A 19014-nucleotide genomic window follows, 5' to 3' on the forward strand; every position below is an offset into this window, starting at 1 on the left:
AAACAATTTAAGGTGTTTTGTCAGTTAAATCAGCAACTAGGAGAACCTTTTCACAATAATTTTTAGAACAGAGATCAGTTACGGCAGTAAACAAGACTAACATTTATTTACACATTTCTCTTGGTTTATCAAATCATGGATAGTTCTTTGAAAACATCTAGTCAATGTATAGTGGCAGTCCAAAAAGCGAACAGAATGTTAGGAACCATTAGGAAAGGGATAGATAGTAAGACATCAATATCATAATGCCTCTATATAAATCCATGGTACGCCCACACTTTGAATACTGTGTGCTGTTCTTGTCTCCCCATCTCAAAAAAGATATATTAGAATTGGAAAAGGTACAGAGAAGGGCAACAAAAATGATGAAGAGTATGGAATAGCTTCCATACAAGGAGAGATTAAAAAGACAAGACTTTTCAGCTTGGAAAACAGATGACTATGGGGAGATATGATAGAGGTCTAAAAGATCATGAATAGTGTGGAGAAAATGAATAAGGAAGTATTATTTACTCCTTCACATAACACAAGAACCAGGGCTCAGCTAATGAAATTAACAGGCAGCAGGTTTAAAGCAAAAGGAAGTACTTCTTCATACAATGCAGTTGACTTGTCAACTCACTACCAGTGGACGTTGTGCAGGCCAAAACTATACTGTAACTGGGTTCAAGAAAGAATTAGAGAAGTTCATGGAGGATGGGTCCATCAATGGCTTTTAGCCAAGATGGTCAGGGAAGCAATCCCAGGCTCTGAGTGTCCCTTGACTCCGACTGCCAGAAGTTAGGAGTGGCTCGATAATTACCCTGTTCTGTTCATTCCCTCTGAAGCATCTGGTATTGGTGCTGTCAGAAGACAGGATACTGGGCTAGATGGACTATTGGTCTGACCCAGTATGGCCGTTCTTAGGTTCTAGCATAGAGAGAAATCAAAGAGACTACCTGCATGTTAATGAGTTTACCAAGAACTGCCCAGTCCTAACATTGATTCTGGCAGAGCAGACCTTCAGCAACCCCAGCCCTAGGGGAGACCTGGGGTAGTTACCAGCTCATCACAGCTTCAGCTCAGAACATGCACAATCATGACATGTTTACCCTTTCATTTCAAGAGCAGGTAATTAGTAGACAATAGTTTTTTTCCGCAGGCATACATTCAAAAGGGTGGATTCAAAGTGTGTCACTTGCATTCCCCAGCTACTTCCTAGGAAATCCAATCCATGGGTATTGACCTAAAAAGTCCTTTGAACTTTCTAATACCTTCCAGAAATTGCATTAATCCCGTCTTCCTGCTAAAGCACTTCCAGAGTAATCTCACAATAATACATAAACATTTGCATTTCTAATGTAATGTACCCCAAAGATAGCAATCCTAATTCAGAAAGGTTTAACTTAATTCAATGAAGTTCATTCAGGATACTGTCAGTCTGTCATATAGTGACCCACACCATTTCTTGAAGCATCGCTTTGTTCCTCTGAGGTCTTTTGTGCACGTATTGACCCTGCTTAGCTTGTGTGACCTGACAACCTTGGAGTATGAAGTGGTATGACTTCTAAGAAATAGTAAAGATATACTCTCTTCCACAACACACACTATAAGTGGAAATATGCAGAGATAATCTTCAAATACTCTGACAATCCCCACATGTCTGGCTTCATAAAAGAAACTGGACTAAAACTTTGAGATGGTTTGATCTATAGCAGCAATAAAGTGTGGGTACCAGTAAGAATCCTGGGTGCTGTATTACATTTGGTACTTCTAGGGGTCACGAAGCTGATAAAAATCAGTGTTTTCCGCATGATTAAATGTATTAGTCAAAACATTATTCTGGGACTGAAACTTCTTTAGAGGGTTCCCAAAATATAGAGCAGCAGCCTTAGGGCAGTTATGGAAGATTAAAACCAGACTCATACATTGACTCAAATGAGTGAGCAAGCACCTACATCTCTAGTAGTAAAACAAACATACCATGCCATTGCCATCAACTAAAACTCAACCTTATGGTTGGATTGGTCTTGTTTGAAAAAAAGAGAGAAAACCCCCAACACCTCTGTAATGCTCATGGATCATGTTATAATAGAGACAAAATGATATTTAGTGGGTAGAGTAGGAAATATAACATTTACAGTGACTAGCTGTAGGATCAAACAGCCCCAAATGACATTGTTAGGATTTACCAGGATTGAGACAGATTAGTTAATCGTTCTTTCTATTCACATATGCTAATGATTCTACCTAAATGTGAAAATATGCCTACGCATTAAAGATAACAAGACCAACTCCTCCTCCACAGAATTCTTATACGCACATACACTTTTTCTTTCCAATAAAAATACCTTTGAGAAGGCTGTAGAACAAAACTATCACTTTTGCTAAGCAAAGTACCCATGCTAGGTGGCTAGGATTAAGATTTTTAAGGGTATTATTATATACATAGGAACTTTATATATAACATCTTTAAATCCCAGTAAAGAGATATTAATTTGACACAGTTTAAAATACTGTAATCAGTTTTGACTCTCCCATTTGCCAAGAGACACTGGAGCAAAGGAAGAGGTCAGAAAAAGGTAAGTGGGTTGGCACACTGCTGAGAGAGAGGAGCTATTAAAAGAGGCAGATTCAAATGAGAATATATAACTGTTCTCACAGCAGACATGTAAGGCAGAGGAACAGAAATTTCATATTTAAGTTTATGAGCTTAGGCCAAAATTGGGATTTGTGGATACTCTTCACTTCTAGAAGTCAGGCCTCTTTTGTGTAGGTGCCTGAATACAGACGTGCTGAGCACCCACAAATCTAACTGAAGTCAAAGGGATCTTTAAGTGCTCACTCAGAGAGAAAAAAAAAAGGCCACTTTTATGAAGATACCTAAGTTTGGACTTGGATGTCTAACCCTAGACATCCAGATGTGAAAATTGTGGCCTTCATGTTTTTTCCAGTGTGTACCTATTGGCAGACATGAAAACCAATGAGAAAAGGGGAAAATGAAGCAATTACTCAATTTCCCCTCCTTCCTAGTTCCTTGTAAACATATTACTTTAACAATATATTTTATGCAGACGAATAACTTTTCAATGTGCTTGTTCTGCTTATGGTTACATGACAGTTGATGTGGCAAATATAGTAATGAGGACTGATGATTGAAAGCAGGTGTAGCTCGTTTTGGTTGGGTTGAGGAAAGAATATGGGTATGAATAGGAGACACTGTTTTAAGACATGAGTAAGTGAAACTCACTATTTTCTTTCCCTCTTTTTATTTTTCTGACAACTAGCCATACAATGGACGACTGGGTAGTGGACATAACGACTGTTCCTGCTGCTGCTACTGACCTCAATGGGCATGTCTACACTAGCATTTTTAACAGAGTTAATTGATTGCTCGTTGCTCAAGGTACCTAATATGCTTGTAAAGGGCTAGTCTGGTAAAACCTCCAGTGAAGACCCGGAGCCACAGGAACAGGACTGAGCCCACAGTGCATGGTATATTGGTGTGAAGAACATAAATTGACCCTTGGCTAATTAGAAATCATTCCAGTCTTATACCTGCAAGCAGGTCCCCATCTCCAAGCAAGATCTCAGGCCAGGGAGGTATGCAAAGAACCCTAGTAAATAACTTCCTGTACTTAAAGGTCCCTTCCTAAGGGCATGGCTACACTCGCAGATGTAGAGCGCTCAGAGTTAAACCAGCCTTCGGAGACAGCAGCAGGGAAAGGGCTGCCATGTGTTTACACTGTCAGCTGCTAGCGCAGCGGCGTGACCACATTGGCAGCTCTTGCAACGCCACAGCGAGCAGTGCATTGTGGTAGCTATCCCAGTGTGCAAGTGGCTGCAGCGTGCTTTTTAAATGGTGGAGGGGGTGGAGTGTGACAGGGAGTGTGTATGTGGGGGGAGAGACAATGTGTTTTGGGAGGCAGAGTGTGTCAGCATGCTGTCTTGTAAGTTCAGACAGCGGCAGGGGGAAAACCCATCAGCCCCAGCTCCCCCTTCCCCACACACAGCCTGCCTCGGCAGCAGCAGCAGCATTCCACAGTAATGGTTAGCTTTGTCCCAGAGCAGTTAAGCACGCTGGCTGTCAGAAACGGAGCTTTGAAAGGGGATATCCCCATGCCTGCAGCCGAGTTCAAAACAATGACAAGAGTGGCCATTTGACTTCAAGGGATTATGGGACATTTCCGGAGGCCAATCACAGCGCAGTAATGCAACACTTCATCCACACTGACACCTGGGCATTTCAAGCTCTATGCTTCTTGTGGAGGTGGATTACCAGGAGTGCTCCAGCTGCAGAGTCCAGGCACTCTAAGTGCCTTGCAGTGTGGACACCTCAGGAGTTAAGGTGCCCAGGGCTGATTTAAGGCGTGCTAACCTGCAAGTGTAGCCAAGGCCTAAGATAGCTGCTGGAAAGAGGTGGTGCGTGTGAGCTGCAGAGACCCCAGACACAGAAGCCCAGAAGCTGCTTGCATTTAAGGCTTGCCCAGAACACAAGGTAGGATTCCGCATGTCAAAAAAGTGCTTTAGCCCAATCTGTCCACTTTCAGGGGGTTACCTCAAATATTTATCTTGGGATTTGCAAAGACTAAACCCTAATAATGTGCAGCAGATGCACAAGACTCCATACCCATGCCAGAGGGAAGGTTATTTTCACACATCAGTGGATCTTCAGTTTGGTTACATATTTCATAAGCTTCTGAAAACAAACCTTTCAGTTTTGCTTTGAAAACTGATAGGATGTCTCAGTGATTTGCAACAGTGAACCATTTATATGCTACATGTTTTGTGCATCACTAATCAGATATTTGTTTCCCTTTTAATATAACTAAATAGTGCTACACCCATCTTGTCAAAAATTTATGGCAAAAATCTACATATCTTTCATTTTTCAGTTTTTCTAGAAGGATGTTGCAACCAGAGAGCAGGACAAAGGAAGTTAACATATGTATTTTTGTAGTGATTAACTAGAAGGTTGCATATAAACCAAATTAAATAATAAATATCAGTAACAGTAGTAATGCATACTTAGCATATATTGTGCTTCACATTTGATGATCTCAGAGTGCTTTACAGTATTGGTAAGTATCACCCCCATTTTAAGTTCTAAGAACTCTCCTTCCTATCTTCCCTCCCACCCTTCTCCTCCCCCCCCCCCCCAAAAGGTGCCTGGCAAAAGTTTCTCAAATTAGCTCACTTAGGGTTACCATACGTCCGGATTTTCCCAGACATGTCCGGCTTTTTGGGCTCCAAATCCCCGTCCGGGGGGAAATCCCAAAAAGCCAGACATGTCCAGGAAAATCGGGAAGGGCCGGCGGTGCGGTGCCGGGCCGGGGGCTCGGGCCAGCGGTGCGGTGCCGGGCTGGGCCGGGCCGGGGGCTCGGGGGCCGGGCCGGCGGAGCGGTGCCGGGCCGGCGGAGCGGTGCCGGGCCGGGGGCTCGGGGGCCGGGCCGGCGGAGCGGTGCCGGGCCGGGGGCTCGGGGGCCAGGCGGTGCCGGGCCGGAGACTTGGGGGACGGGCCGGCAGAGCGGTGCTGGAGGCTCGGGGGACGGGCCGGCAGAGCAGTGCCGGGCCGGGGGCTGGGCCGGCAGAGCGGCGCCGGAGGCTCGGGGGCCGGGCCGGCAGAGCGGTGCCGGGCCGGGGGGACGGGCCGGCGGAGCGGTGCCGGGCCGGGGGGACCGGCCGGCAGAGCGGTGCCGGGCCGGGGACTCGGGGGACCGGCCGGCAGAGCGGTGCCGGAGGCTCGGGGGACGGGCCGGTGGAGCGGTGCCGGGCCGGGGGCTCGAGGGACGGGCCGGCGGAGCAGTGCCGGGCCGGGGGCTCGGGGGACGGGCCGGTGGAGCGGGGACGGGCCGAACCGGGGGCTCGGGGGACAGGCCGGCGGAGCGGGGACGGGCCGGGGGCTCGGGGGACGGGCCGGCGGAGCGGGGACGGGACGGGGACCGGCAGTGCTGGGAGGGCCGGGGGTGCTCGGCTGGGCCGGGGACCGGCAGTGCTGGGCGGGCAGGGGTGCTCAGCCGGGGGCCGTGCCCGGGGCCGGCACCCCAGGGCCCGAGCCGACCCAGGCTGGAGACGCCGGGGGGGGCCAGACTGGGCCGCGCCTCCTCCCCCCACACTCCCCTTACCTGCTTCAGGGGAGGGGGCGGAGACTTTGGGGAAGGGGCGGAGTTGGGGCGTGGGCGGGGCCGGGGGGCGGGGCCGGGGCCTAGTGGAGCGTCCTCCTTTTGGAGGCACAAAATATGGTAACCCTAGCTCACTTCAGCTTATGAGACTCATGGTCCATGAAGATCTATTTCTACTTTATTTATTTTTGTCAATACTCCCTGTTTTCATTGTCACGGCTCAGAGCTAATTGTACCTTTGATTACTGTCTGTCTTCCCGAGTGCAACCCTCTTAAGTGTTAAGACCTCTTGCCTTCACCTGTTGCGGGGTGGAATCCTGCAATTTTCCCACTCTCAGATTGGGTCCTGTATACCACCTGTGATTCCGCAGCCAGCGAGCCCCACTATTCTTCCCTTCGTGAGCTGTGACCAGTGTGAGAACACAGGAACATAAAACAGCCTTTCCAAAACAAAGCATTACTTAATCTCATCAATAGGAACAAAGCATAACAAAAGCAAAGGGCTCTTAACACAAGAGCCTATATGCATAAGTGTCTTACCTAAAGTATGGGTAGACCTAGCTGATGTGACACCCCCATTTCTGGGAATTGCTGGCAGCAGGCAGCTGGGCTCTAGCCACGAAATTGACAAGAGCGCCAACAGCTGATGTACGTAACGCACACACTGCGTTGCCCTAACTACATCGACATAAGCCTTATACCTCTCGTGGAGGTGCAGTTATTATGTCGATGTAGTAGGACACTTACATCAACAGGAGGAAGGCTGTAGTGTAGACACTGCCTTATGTCGACCTTACTGTGTAGTGTAGAGCAGCCCTTTGTTACGGTGTTGGGCGTAGTAACTGTTTATTTTTAGGCCGTAAGGCACGTATAGAGTAATTGTATAAAATACCATCTGGCCTTTGGACTTAATAAAGGAATTTATGGTTATATTAGTCTCTGGTGGTCTCCCACGTTAATATTAATAATTTCTAACATTAATAATTCCAACATGCTAGAGTACATCCTCCACCCTTTGGAAATATGACAAGCAACACCCTAACGATCAGACAGACATAACATGCATAAAATGTTACGGGCAGCTCTCACATCCTTCACATTATTTTACTTATTTATTAGAAATAGTAGCTCTGACCGTGACTCACCTGAAGGAAAAAATTCAAGACATGGCCTACATAGTTTTTGACTTTTATCATATCACTTTTGATTAGAGGTGGGATTTTTAACCACTATACTTTACTGGTAAAAGTCCTAGTGTGGATGCAATTATACTTGAATAAAGGCGCTTTATACTGGTATATCTTAGGCCATGTCTACACAGCAAACTTTTGCCAACACAAGTTACGTCGGCATAAAGCTGATGCAGTTAGTATACCACTTGTGCACATGCATACTTGGTTCCATGTGTCGGCTCTGCGTGCACTCAGGAGTGCGTGTGTTGATGCTCGGTGCGGTGCGGGTATCCCATTGTGGTGGGATGTAGGTGCTTGGTCCCACCATTCAGCGCACTGCCTTTTGGGAAGATTTGGCAATGCACTGTATGGCAGAAATGAGTCACTCAGGGGTGACCTGGGAGCAAGGGGTCACCTTCCAGGCAAGCAACTTTCTCCGTCCCATAAGGTCATCTATATCCCATAATTTTCCTACCTTTTTAAAAAAAATCCCACAAGCCTGTGTGGCCCTCCTTGCTGTCTGACATCTCTGATAGAAGCATGGAGCCTGCACAGTTCTGCACTATTGTATTAAGCATTGCAAACACAGAATGCATGATCTTCTGGTATTTGCAGAGCTGCAAGAAGAATCAAATCAGCAGAGAACATGACGATTTCGTAGAGGTCAGATGCTGTGGAACACAGCGAGAACCAATTCAAGATTGTTGGTGGTATTCAAGGAGTAGCTGCAGATAGTGGAGCACTATTTCTGAGCCAGAGAAATGAGCCTTGATTGGTTGGATTGCACCGTAATGCAGGTTTGGGATGACGAGCGGTGGCTGCAGAACATTTGGATGTGCAATGCCACATTCCTGGATCTGCGTGCTGAGCTTGTCCCAGCCCTCCAGCGCAGGGACACCAGAATGAGAGCTGCACTGACAATGGAGAAGTGAGTGGCAATCATACTGTGGAAACTTACAATGCCTGATTGTTACTGGTCAGTGGGAAATCATTTTGGAGTTGCAAAATCCCCTCTGGGGGCTGCTGTCATGTAAGCGTGCAGGGCCATTAATCACCTCCTGCAGGACAGTGACTCTTGGCAACGTGCAGGACTTAAGTGGATGGATTTGCAGCAGCAGGGTTCCAAAACCGCAGTCGAGTGACCCCTACGCATATCCTATTTTGACACCAGACCACCTTGCCACAGCGTAATCTACAGAAAGGGCTACTTTTCTATGGTTATGCAAGTACTGCTGGATCACCGGGATGCTTCACCAACACCAAAGTGGGCTGGTCAGGGAAGGTGCACGACACTCGCATCTTAAGAACACAGGAATGTTCAGAAAGCTACAAGCAGGGACCTACTTTCCCGACCAGTGGATCACCATAGGCGATGTTGAAATGCCAACAGTGATCTTGGGGGACCAGCCTACCCTTTGCTCTCCTGGCTCATGAAGCCATAAACCAGCCACCTCGACAGCACCAAAGAAAGATTCAACTACCAGCTCGGCAGGTGCAGAATGACAGTTGAATGTACTTTTGGTAGACTGAAGGGAAGCTGGTGTTGTTTACTCACAAGATTGGATCTTAGTGAGAAAAATATCCCAATGGTTATAGCAGCCTGCTGTGTCCTGCATAGTATCTCTGAAGCAAAGGGGGAAAAGTTGCTGCCAGGATGAAGAGCAGAGGTAGAGCGGCTGTCTGCTGAGTTTGAACAGCCAGACACAAGGGCTATTAGAAGAGCTCAACATGGAGCTATATGGCTCTGGGAGCCTTTAAAAAAACACTGACAGTAAACCACAGTAATGGGTTGTGATGTACTGTGCTCTACCTGAGCCCGGCTGTCTTGGGGCTTGTTAGGAATTGTGGAGTACTGTACTTGGTGTACATTTATGAATATAACAGTGTCAATGCACCTATTTATTTCATGGTGCTCGCTGTACATTTATGACTATTACACTGTTTGTCACTGATCCTGTGAGTTGTGTCAGACCGTTCAGCAAGTGGGTGCTTTCACTACCATTACACATTCTGCAGCATATGCTGGGAACTAAAAGATTAATTATTTTCCAAACAAAATTTTATTGAGTAAGGCAAATATTGTAAAAAAAAATTCTGTGCAAATTAAAAGCAAATGCATTAAAGCCTTAATAAATTTATGGAACAGAACTTAAGAAGTGGAAAAAACATTCAGGTCCATGTTAGCTACACACAGCAACCATGGCTTTCACATGTCAGTGGATGTGAAGCTGTGGTTCTCCTTAACATTCCTGTAGGGAGGAGTGGTAGGGTTCGGGATGTGGCCCCTGATGCCATGTGGAACATTGAGGGGGATGTAGGGAGGTGTTGTAATGGAGTTTTCCATGGACTGCAAAGGGAGGTGAGCCCGGGATTGTTGAACCTGTAGGTCCACAAGAGTCTGCAGCATCTGTGTTTGTTGCCAGAGAAGCCCCATTATGTCCTGGTGCATCTCCCTCCCTTTCCTTTTCCTGGTGGGACTCCTGTGCCTCTCTCCTGTCAGGTCTTTCCTTCTCCATACAGTCGGCAATATTCACCCTCCAGGCCCTCTGCTCACGGTCTGATGCAACACTGGCTTCCCAGATCTCACTGAATAGGTCATCTCTAGTCCTCTTCTTTCTCCTCCTTCTCTGGCTCAGGTGTTCCGCAGGTGTGGAGGGGAAATCCCGCAAGGCTGCAACAGCAGCAACTACAGAAAAACATCCAGAGGTACCATTGTCAATATAATGACAACGGATAGCCAAAGTTAAGATTCAGAACTCCCTTCCCTCGCTCCCCATGAGTTTTAAACAAGACATGCTTATTGACACTGCTGCTTTGGAATGCTCATGCACGGCACCACTCACAGCACCAGTCATGGTTGAGTACGGCCCACCAGGGAGAAGGGAAATGAGGAGGGAATTGCTCCGTTGCATGGAACTACGAGTGAAGGGCAACGGTATTGAATACTGGCACTGTTTTCCACAGGCGGTGGTGATTTTAGCGGATATCTCACTCCTTAGGGTAACAAAGGCACGGAGAGCACAGCTGCTACTGGTGTCCCGAAGCCACCCAGGCCAGTATACCGCCAGCCTGTTTCCTGCAATGATGCCTACCAAAGTTATTGCTGACTGGCGTGGGAAAGTCCTACCCGGAGGAAAAAATAAGGCTGCCATCCCTAGAAACCTTTGGGAGAGGATTGCAGAGTACTGCCATGGAAGTTTTATCAAGATCTCAGGAGGATTAAGGAGACATCCTGGTATACACAAACAAACTGCGCTGCATGGCCCTCCTGCCTAATTCTACAGGGGAACGAAAAGCAGGTAACTCTACCTCTTATTGTTGTACTGCTACCTCTTCTGGAGTGAGTAAATTAATGAAAAGTCAATAGGTGTGTCTTGTTAAGCTGGGGGCACATAATTGTAATGGGAAATACTTTGAAACACTTACCCAAGGTTCCTTCCGCTGCATCGGGCTTGCCCATGCTCAACTGCCAAGGCTGACTGGACTGTAGTGGAGTCTCAAACAGGTCCTGGCTTGTGTCGTAACTGGACCCCCAGGTCGCATGTCCTCCATCCTCCTGCTCTTCCTTCTCCTCCTCTTCCTCACTGTTCACAGCAGGGGCCTCTGACTTGAGCTCCTCAGAGGTATCCCGAGTAGTCTACAGGGTGGTAGTGGGGTCTCCATCAAACATGGCCTGCAGCTCTTTGTAAAAGTGACAGGTCTCCAGCTCGGCACCAGATTGACTGTTGGCCTCCCTGGCCTTCTGATATGCCTGCCACAGCTCCTTTGCTTTCACACAGCACTGCTGCTGATCCCTGTCGTACCACTTCTCTTGAATCACCGATGCAATCTGCTTACAGATGCCCACATTTCTACAGCATCTTCTCCACACAGGTCAAGGAGAGACAATTATCTCCAGGCCAGAGCATGTCTGGAGAGTGTCGCCGGCATGGTCAGCTGGGCAGGTGCACACAACAATGGAGAGCTGGTAGGCATGCTCACCAAACTGGACAATCACAAAAAGGCATTTCAAAAATGTACAGGGCTTTAAAGGAGGGGGCGGGCTTCCAGTCTGAGTGAACCCTGGGCAGTGGAGTTCACAACTGTGACCAGAGCAGTCAGTGTCGAGCATTGTGGGACAGCTGCTGGAGATCTGTTCAGGTTGACACAGGTAACGCAGTGCCTACACTCGCACTGTGTCAACCTCAGCACAATGATAGCTCAATGCCTCTCGGGGAGGTGCTAATAGTGTAGCAGAGCACTTACATCGGCGGGAAACAAATTTAAGTGTAGACACATGTGCAACTAGATTGACGCAAGGCAGCTTATGTCAACCTAACTTTGTTGTCTAGACCAGGCCTTATTTTCGTATGGAAAGGGGAACAAGCTCTGCTAGTAGAAGACACTTTTATACTGGTATAACTGCACCACATTAGGCTGGTTGCATGGGTAGACAAGCACTCTTCTAAATCTTTATCACTAACTTAAGCCCACCAAGTCAACACAGCATGCTTGCTTCTAATCAGATAAACAGTATTGCAGATGAATAGTTTCACTGTATTCCTTAATTACATATTACAAATTCAGAGTTCATGTTGCATATGGAAGTAAAAGCAGAGAGAGGTGGAAGATGCACACGCACACTTTTTTATAAAATATTTATGTGTAATATCAAGCTCTTTTCAGTATACAGAAGATTTGTTTCCCAGTTTATTTTACATTAGAATGTCAGGTATTTTCCGCTCTGTAAGACACTGGACAGCTGCAGAACTAGCAGAAGTACAAGATGACATGTATCAAGTGAGTCAAACTTCAGCAATTGAGAGGGGGAGGGATTTCTAGTCAGACTGTTTAAAACTGTGGTAGATTATTTTTGTAATATCTAGTTAACTAAAACACATGAAAAAAAGAAAGCTTTCCGTATCCCCAACCCTTCATTTAGGGGGTTAAATGGATACCAGTCTGCCTTACAGAGACTTTTTTTTGTTAGAGAACTCACTGGGAAAGATCAAATTGGACATTCAAGATATTTCTAAGATTGGGGGTGGGGGAGAACCTCAGTGTCCCCCGCTCACCTCCCCCCCCCCATCCCCGCATTGTCAGGTCTTCTTTTTATATCATAAAGCAACAAGAGAGGGCACAACATTTTCTCCATCTTTGTAAGTCACCTTTAATGCAAGAGGAACTGAGCATTATCACACGTTTGCAAATAGAGATTGATCTCAAACGTTGCACTCTCTCAATAATATATAACAAGTATTCTTACTTTGGGCCAGCTGACATCACTGGGCAGCTCTCTTCTGTACAGAAGTCTGTAATGGTACCATAAAGCATATTGATCTGGTTGAAGAAGTCCACAGCTGTAAGAATTTAAATAGTCAGTTAGTCTGGTAACAGTCTGCCAACAATGCAAACTTCATGCAGTTCTAATTACAAAATTCCCACTGCTGACCAGGTGTCTAGAGTTATGTAATGAAGCTTCCACATTGTTAATTGCTTTGTAAATATTACAAAGGAAATGTGAGGCTCAGACAAAATAAGACAGTTGCGTGTAAATGTTCTATTAACGTCCATCGCCATACAACGATTTCTGTTCTGCTGGTTATGAGCCAACTATTAAGAATTTATGTTTTGGCCTTTTAATGTATTTAAAAACATTGCACTTCATTTAGCAGTGCATTTCATTGAGCGTTTGTTTATTTTGGGGGCATGCTTATTACACATTCTGGGAGAGAGCTGTCTGAAATATTTAATAATATTGCACCTTTCGCAAGGAAGGAAAAGAGTTACCATATATAATCTATCTTGGTCAACATTTTTTAAAATAGAGCCTAAACATTTTTTTTCAAACTTGCTGGGCTCCCAAGCAGCAATAGGAGGTGCTGGGTGCTCGGTGCTTTTTAAAAATCAGGCCTCTTATTTAGGAGCCTAACTTTCAACTCTTGTTTTTGAAAGGCTTGGATTCTGTAATCAATTTATAAAAATAAACCTACTTTTCCCCCCATTGACTGATCATGATTGCAGTTGGCACACTCCTGCTTGCTCCAATGCCACGCAAAGGAATATAGGAGCATATTTTGTCTCAGTTCAATGTAAATTACAGGCAAAATTAAAACAGGAGAATCAATCACAAGCTGTATTTCATGGAACAAATTTGTGATTGGTAACAACTAAATACTTCCGGTTCTATGCATAACACTTCATCGGGATAAAGGTTCCATCTGCCTTCCACCCAGGAAGAATCCAGCTACTGTAATAGTCTCTGCTGGCGAGCTCAAGTAAGACAAATCCACAAGAAAAGATGATCTATGATATTTTACATACAAAAAACAAACAAACAAAAATTGATGTGAAATTTAGACAGATTCAGCTGCAATTTACAAAATCTATTACAGTAACTCCTCACTTAAGGTTGTAGTTATGTTCCTGAAAAATGCAACTTTAAGTGAAACGATGTTAAACGAATCCAATTTTCCCATAAGATTTAATGTAAATGCAGGGGGTTAGGTTCCAAGGACATTTTTTGGGGCAGACAAAAGGCATTATATACTGTACAGTACTGTACTGTAGTGGGGAGGTGCCCCTGGCTTACCCCTGGGGCTCAGGGCTGGGGGTGCAGGGTCTGGGAGGAAGTTAAGGTGCGGGAGGGTGCTCAGGGTGGGGGTGTGGGGTCTGGGAGGCAGTTAGGATGCAGGAGGACGCTCAGGGTTGGAGTGCGGGAGGAGGCGCAGGCAGGAGGTGCAGAGCACTTACCTGGGGCAGCTCCTGTTTGGTGCAGGGGGTGTGCAGGTGGCTCTGTGCAGCGCGGCACCGCCCCCATGGCCGCGATTCTGGGAGCTGCCCCCTCCCCCCCCGGGCAGGCAGGGCCACCCAGAATGCAGGGGCTTTAGGGGCTGCATGGCCCTGGGCTAAGGGGGCCCCGGGGCCCTGGCCTGCAGCTCTAAAGCCCCTTTCAGAATGCGGCCCTGCAAGCACGGGCAGGATGACTCAGGAGGAGCAGGGGCAGTCGCGCAGCCAGCGGCTGGAGAAAAGCAGCGCTTTCCCCTTCAAAGTTTCCCCGCTCGCTCCCTCCCAGAAAGTCCTAAGCGCCGCCAAACAGCTGTTTGGCGGCGGGGGAAGCGCTGGGAGGGAGGGTGGAAGGGAGGGGGAGGAGGCAGAGGAACTTGTGCAATGCTCCCTTATAAAGTCAGCCAAACGACGTTATAAGGGAGCATTGCACAACTTTAAACAAGTATGTTCCCTAACGTAACTTCGAAACAACGTTAAGCGGGAGGACTTTAAGTGAGGAGTTACTGTATTTCATTTTGTCACTGCTAAATGAAGTTTCTAGCCCTTTTGGCTGCATGGCTAGTTTTGACAATGTGAATAGATGCACAATTAATTTTGTTTCCACCTGTCTGCAGACTCAACAAAAGCACTGAGGGTACTTTTACACAGCAAACAGCAGCCCATGGCAGCATGTCTCAGAGTCTGGGTCTACAGACTCAGCCTTGTGGGGTTTGCACTTTGGCACTAAAAATAGCAGTGTAGACATTTGAGCTATGGCTGGAGCTCCGGCTCTGATGCCTAGGTCCGGGGGTGGGCCTCAGAGCCCAAGCCCAAACATCTATGCAGCTATTTTTAAAACTTTAGTGCAAGCCTGAGTCTGTAGACCTGGGCTCTGCAATGGGTTGCTGCTTGCTGTGTAGATGTACCCTTAGGGTATGTCTACACAGCCGACATTAAAGTGTTGCTGCAGCAGCGCTTTAACATCAGCGGTGTAGTCACGGCTCCAGAGTGAGCTCTCCCAGCACTGTAAAAAAAACCCACCTCCGCGAGGGGACTAGCTCCCAGAGCTATAGCACTGTCTACACTGCCACTTCACAGTGCTGAAACTTGCATCGTTCAGGGGCGTGTTTTTTCACACCCCTGAGCACGGAAAGTTTCAGTGCTGTAAGTGGCAGTGTAGACAAGCCCTAAGAGACTTAAGACCTTCCACTACTTATCCAAGGCCTGGTCTACACTACGACTTTAATTCGGATTTATCAGCTTTAATTTGAATTAACCCTGTAACCGTCCACACAACGACGCCATTTAATTCGATGTAAAGGGCCCTTTAAATCGATTTCTGTACTCCACCCCAACGAGCGGAGTAGCGCCAAAATCGATTTTAGCAATTCGAATTAGGGTTAGTGTGGCCGCAATTCGATGGTATTGGCCTCCGGGAGCTATCCCACAGTGCATCATTGTGACCGCTCTGGACAGCAATCCGAACTCGGATGCACTGGCCAGGTAGACAGGAAAAGCCCCGCGAACATTTGAACTTCATTTCCTGTTTGCCCAGCGTGGAGAGCACAGGTGACCACAGATACCTCATCAGCACAGGTAACCATGCAGGCTGATAATCGAAAAAGAGCACCAGCATGGACCGTGAGGGAGGTACTGGATCTGATCGCTGTATGGGGAGAGGATTCAGTGCTTGCAGAACTTCGTTCTAAAAGACGAAATGCAAAAACTTTTGAAAAAATTTCCAAGGGCATGATGGAGAGAGGCCACAATAGGGACTCTGAGCAGTGCCGCGTGAAGGTCAAGGAGCTCAGACAAGCCTATCAAAAAACAAAGGAGGCAAACGGTCGCTCCGGGTCAGAGCCGCGGACATGCCGCTACTACGCCGAGCTGCATGCAATTCTAGGGGGGGCTGCCACCACTACCCCACCTTTGTTCGTGGATTCTGGGTCGGGGATAGTCTCGACGCCTGAGGATTCTGCCGATGGGGTAGAGGAGGAGGAGGAGGAGGAGGAGGATGAGCTTGCAGAGAGCACACAGCACTCCATTCTCCCCAACAGCCAGGATCTTTTTATCACCCTGACTGAAGTACCCTCCCAAGCCTCCCAAGCCAGTACCCAAGACTCTGACCCCATGGAAGGGACCTCAGGTGAGTTTACCTTTTAAAATATAAAACTTGTTTTAAAAGCAAACGGTTTTTAATGATTACTTTGTCTGACTTTGCATTCGCGGTCAGTTCAGCTACTGGAAAAGTCTGTAGCTACTGGAAAAGTCTGTTAACGTGTATGGGGATGGAGCGGAAATCCTCCAGGGACATCTCCATGAAGCTCTCCTGGAGGTACTCCGAAAGCCTTGCCAGAAGGTTTCTGGGCAGTGCATCCTTATTCCCTCCTCCATGGTAGGACACTTGACCACGCCATGCTTGCAGCAAGTAATCTGGTATCATTGCCTGACAAAGCCTGGCAGCGTATGGTCCCGGTGTTTGCTGGCATTCAAGCAACATCCGTTCTTTATCTTGTTGTGTAATCCTCAGGAGAGTGATATCACTCCTGGTAACCTGGTTGAAATACGGGAACTTAATTAAGGGGACAGAGGTGGCCGTTCCTACTGGGCTGTTTGCCTGTGGCGGAAAATAAATCCTTCCCTGCAGTTAGCCAAGCGCAGATGGGAAATTGGCCCTGAGTTTTTCGCGTTTGGCTAGCAGGGATCTTCCCTGTTACCAGCCACGCGGTGGGGGGAGGGTACCATGATCATCCCAGAGAATTCATGGCGAGGGGGGGGGGGGGGGTCGGCGGCGGGGGGGGGGGGGGTAGTTTGGTGCCTGCAGGGATCTTCCCTGATACCAGCCACGCGGTGGGGGGAGGGGTACCGTGATCATCCCAGAGAATTCATGGCGGGGGGGGGTTAGTTTGTTTTCTGGTGCTGCTGAATGTTAACAGAAAAACCGCAGCACTCTACTTGCCTGAAGGGGCCCAGACAAGCCCCACCACACTGCCCCCGCCCCCAACTGGCTGAGATTGGCCAGGCTTCTGCAGCACTCTACAAGCTATGCTTGGTATGTGGGAAAGGAGGGTGCAGAAGCTGTAAAACAATGGCTTACCATGGCCGCATGCAAGCCGAATTCTGTTGCCCAGACCTGTGATCTCTAGCAGCAAAGCCACAGGCACTCAGCATTAAGAGGCAAAATGCGACCTTGCACAGAAATCACATGTGCTATGTAATGTGAACAGTGTTGGTCACCATGAAAGAGTATAAGCATTGTTCTGCAAAATGTAGCTTTTAAAACAATTCTCTCTTTTTTCCCCTCCCTACAGCAGCTGCAAATTCCTCAAGCCTCCCTCCTCCATCCCGAAGGTTATCACAGATAAGGCGTCGTAAGAAGAAGACGCGGGAGGACATGTTTTCTGAAATTATGCAATCCAGCAGGAGTGACAGAGCTCATCTGAATGAGTGGAAGGAAACAGTTTCAAAGTATAGGAAAGAAGTCAGTGATCGTGAGGACAGGAGGGACCAACGTGAGGAGAGGAGGGACCAACGTGAGGAGAGGAGAGACGATCGAGATGAGAGATGGCGGCAGGAAGACCAGAGGATGAAGGATGCAACGCTGGGGCTGCTCCGGCGTCTGGTGGAGGTTCAGGAACGGCTGCTGGAAAACAGACTGCCGCTTCAGCCCCTGTTCCACCCTCCCCCCTCCCCATGTTCCGTATCCTCCTCACCCAGACGTGTAAGAACGCGGGGGGGGGAGGCTCCGTACACCTTCCCATTCCACCCCAGTAGACAGCCCAAGCAAAAGGCTGTCATTTTTTTAACCTTTTCTTTGTGGCTTTTTCCTTCCCAGCAATCCTCCTCCCAAATACCACCCGGGTTCCCTCCCTCTTTTTCTAATCTATTAATAAAGAATAAATGATTTTTAAATGATAGTGACTTTATTTGGTTTGAAAGAAAGCTGGGGGAAGGGGCAGGGTGGGTTCCTTACAGAAAATCAGTCAGTAAAGGGGGAGGGTTTTCATGAAGGAGAAACAAACAGATATTTCACACGGTAGCCTGGCCAGCCATGAAACTGGTTTTCAAAGCTTCTCTGATGCACAGCACTTCATGGTGTGATCTTCTAATCGCCCTGGTGTCTGGCTGCGCGTAATCAGCAGCCAGGCGATTTGCCTCAGCCTCCCACCCCGCCATAAAGGTCTCCCCCTTACTTTCACAGAGATTGTGGAGCACACAGCAAGCAGAAATAACAATGGGGAGATTTCTTTGGCTGAGGTCAGAGCGAGTCAATAATGAACGCCAGCGACCTTTTAAACGGCCAAATGCACATTCTACCACCATTCTGCACTTGCTTAGCCTGTAGTTAAACAGCTCCTGACTCCTGTCCAGGCTGCCTGTGTATGGCTTCATAAGCCATGGCATTAAGGGGTAGGCTGGGTCCCCAAGAATAACTATGGGCATTTCAACATCCCCAACGGTTATTTTCTGGTCCGGAAAGTAAGTCCCTTGCTGCAGCCCTTTAAACAGAGTAGTGTTCCTGAAGACGCGAGCGTCATGAACCCTTCCCGCCCAGCCCGCGTTGATGTTGGTGAAACGTCCCTTGTGATCCACAAGTGCTTGCAGCACCATTGAAAAGTACCCCTTGCGGTTTATGTACTCGGTGGCTTGGTGCTCCGGTGCCAAGATAGGGATATGGGTTCCGTCTATTGCCCCACCACAGTTAGGGAATCCCATTGCAGCAAAACCATCCACTATAGCCTGCACATTTCCCAGAGTCACTAACTTTCGTAGCAGCACCTGAGTGATTGCTTTGGCTACTTGCATCACAGCAGCCCCCACAGTAGATTTGCCCACTCCAAATTGATTCCCGACTGACCGGTAGCTGTCTGGCGTTGCAAGCTTCCACAGGGCTATCGCCACGCGCTTCTCAACTGTGAGGGCTGCTCTCATCTTGGTATTCTGGCGTTTCAGGGCAGGGGACAGCAAGTCACAAAGTTCCATGAAAGTGCCCT

The 19014-nt window shown here is 47.7% G+C and overlaps 2 protein-coding genes across 2 annotated transcripts in view; one reads left to right on the forward strand and one right to left on the reverse strand.

The window, feature by feature from the left end:
- MOB1B (MOB kinase activator 1B) overlaps nucleotides 1–19014 on the reverse strand; it is a 72089-nt gene that overhangs the window by 6364 nt on the left and 46711 nt on the right. Inside the window, exon 3 of the mRNA XM_042856338.2 lies at nucleotides 12519–12612. Coding sequence (XP_042712272.1) covers nucleotides 12519–12612 — 94 coding nt within the window. The remainder of the gene's footprint in view (nucleotides 1–12518; nucleotides 12613–19014) is intronic.
- LOC135983537 (SRRM2 protein homolog rsr-2-like) lies at nucleotides 15481–17961 on the forward strand. Its single transcript, XM_065595963.1, has 2 exons — nucleotides 15481–16166; nucleotides 17332–17961. Exons 1-2 carry the CDS (start codon nucleotides 15623–15625, stop codon nucleotides 17922–17924), a joined length of 1137 nt encoding a protein of 378 aa, XP_065452035.1. The 5' UTR covers nucleotides 15481–15622; the 3' UTR covers nucleotides 17925–17961.

The sequence above is a fragment of the Chrysemys picta genome, chromosome 5, assembly GCF_011386835.1.
Source record: "Chrysemys picta bellii isolate R12L10 chromosome 5, ASM1138683v2, whole genome shotgun sequence".
Classification (NCBI taxonomy): domain Eukaryota; kingdom Metazoa; phylum Chordata; order Testudines; family Emydidae; genus Chrysemys; species Chrysemys picta.

Excerpts from the sequence above, each read along its gene's own strand:
- LOC135983537 (XM_065595963.1), top strand. The coding sequence starts at position 15,623 with ATGCAGGCTGATAATCGAAAAAGAGCACCAGCATGGACCGTGAGGGAG. Across the intron at positions 16,167-17,331 it reads CCCCATGGAAGGGACCTCAG|CAGCTGCAAATTCCTCAAGC; the intron begins GTGAGTTTACCT and ends CCCTCCCTACAG.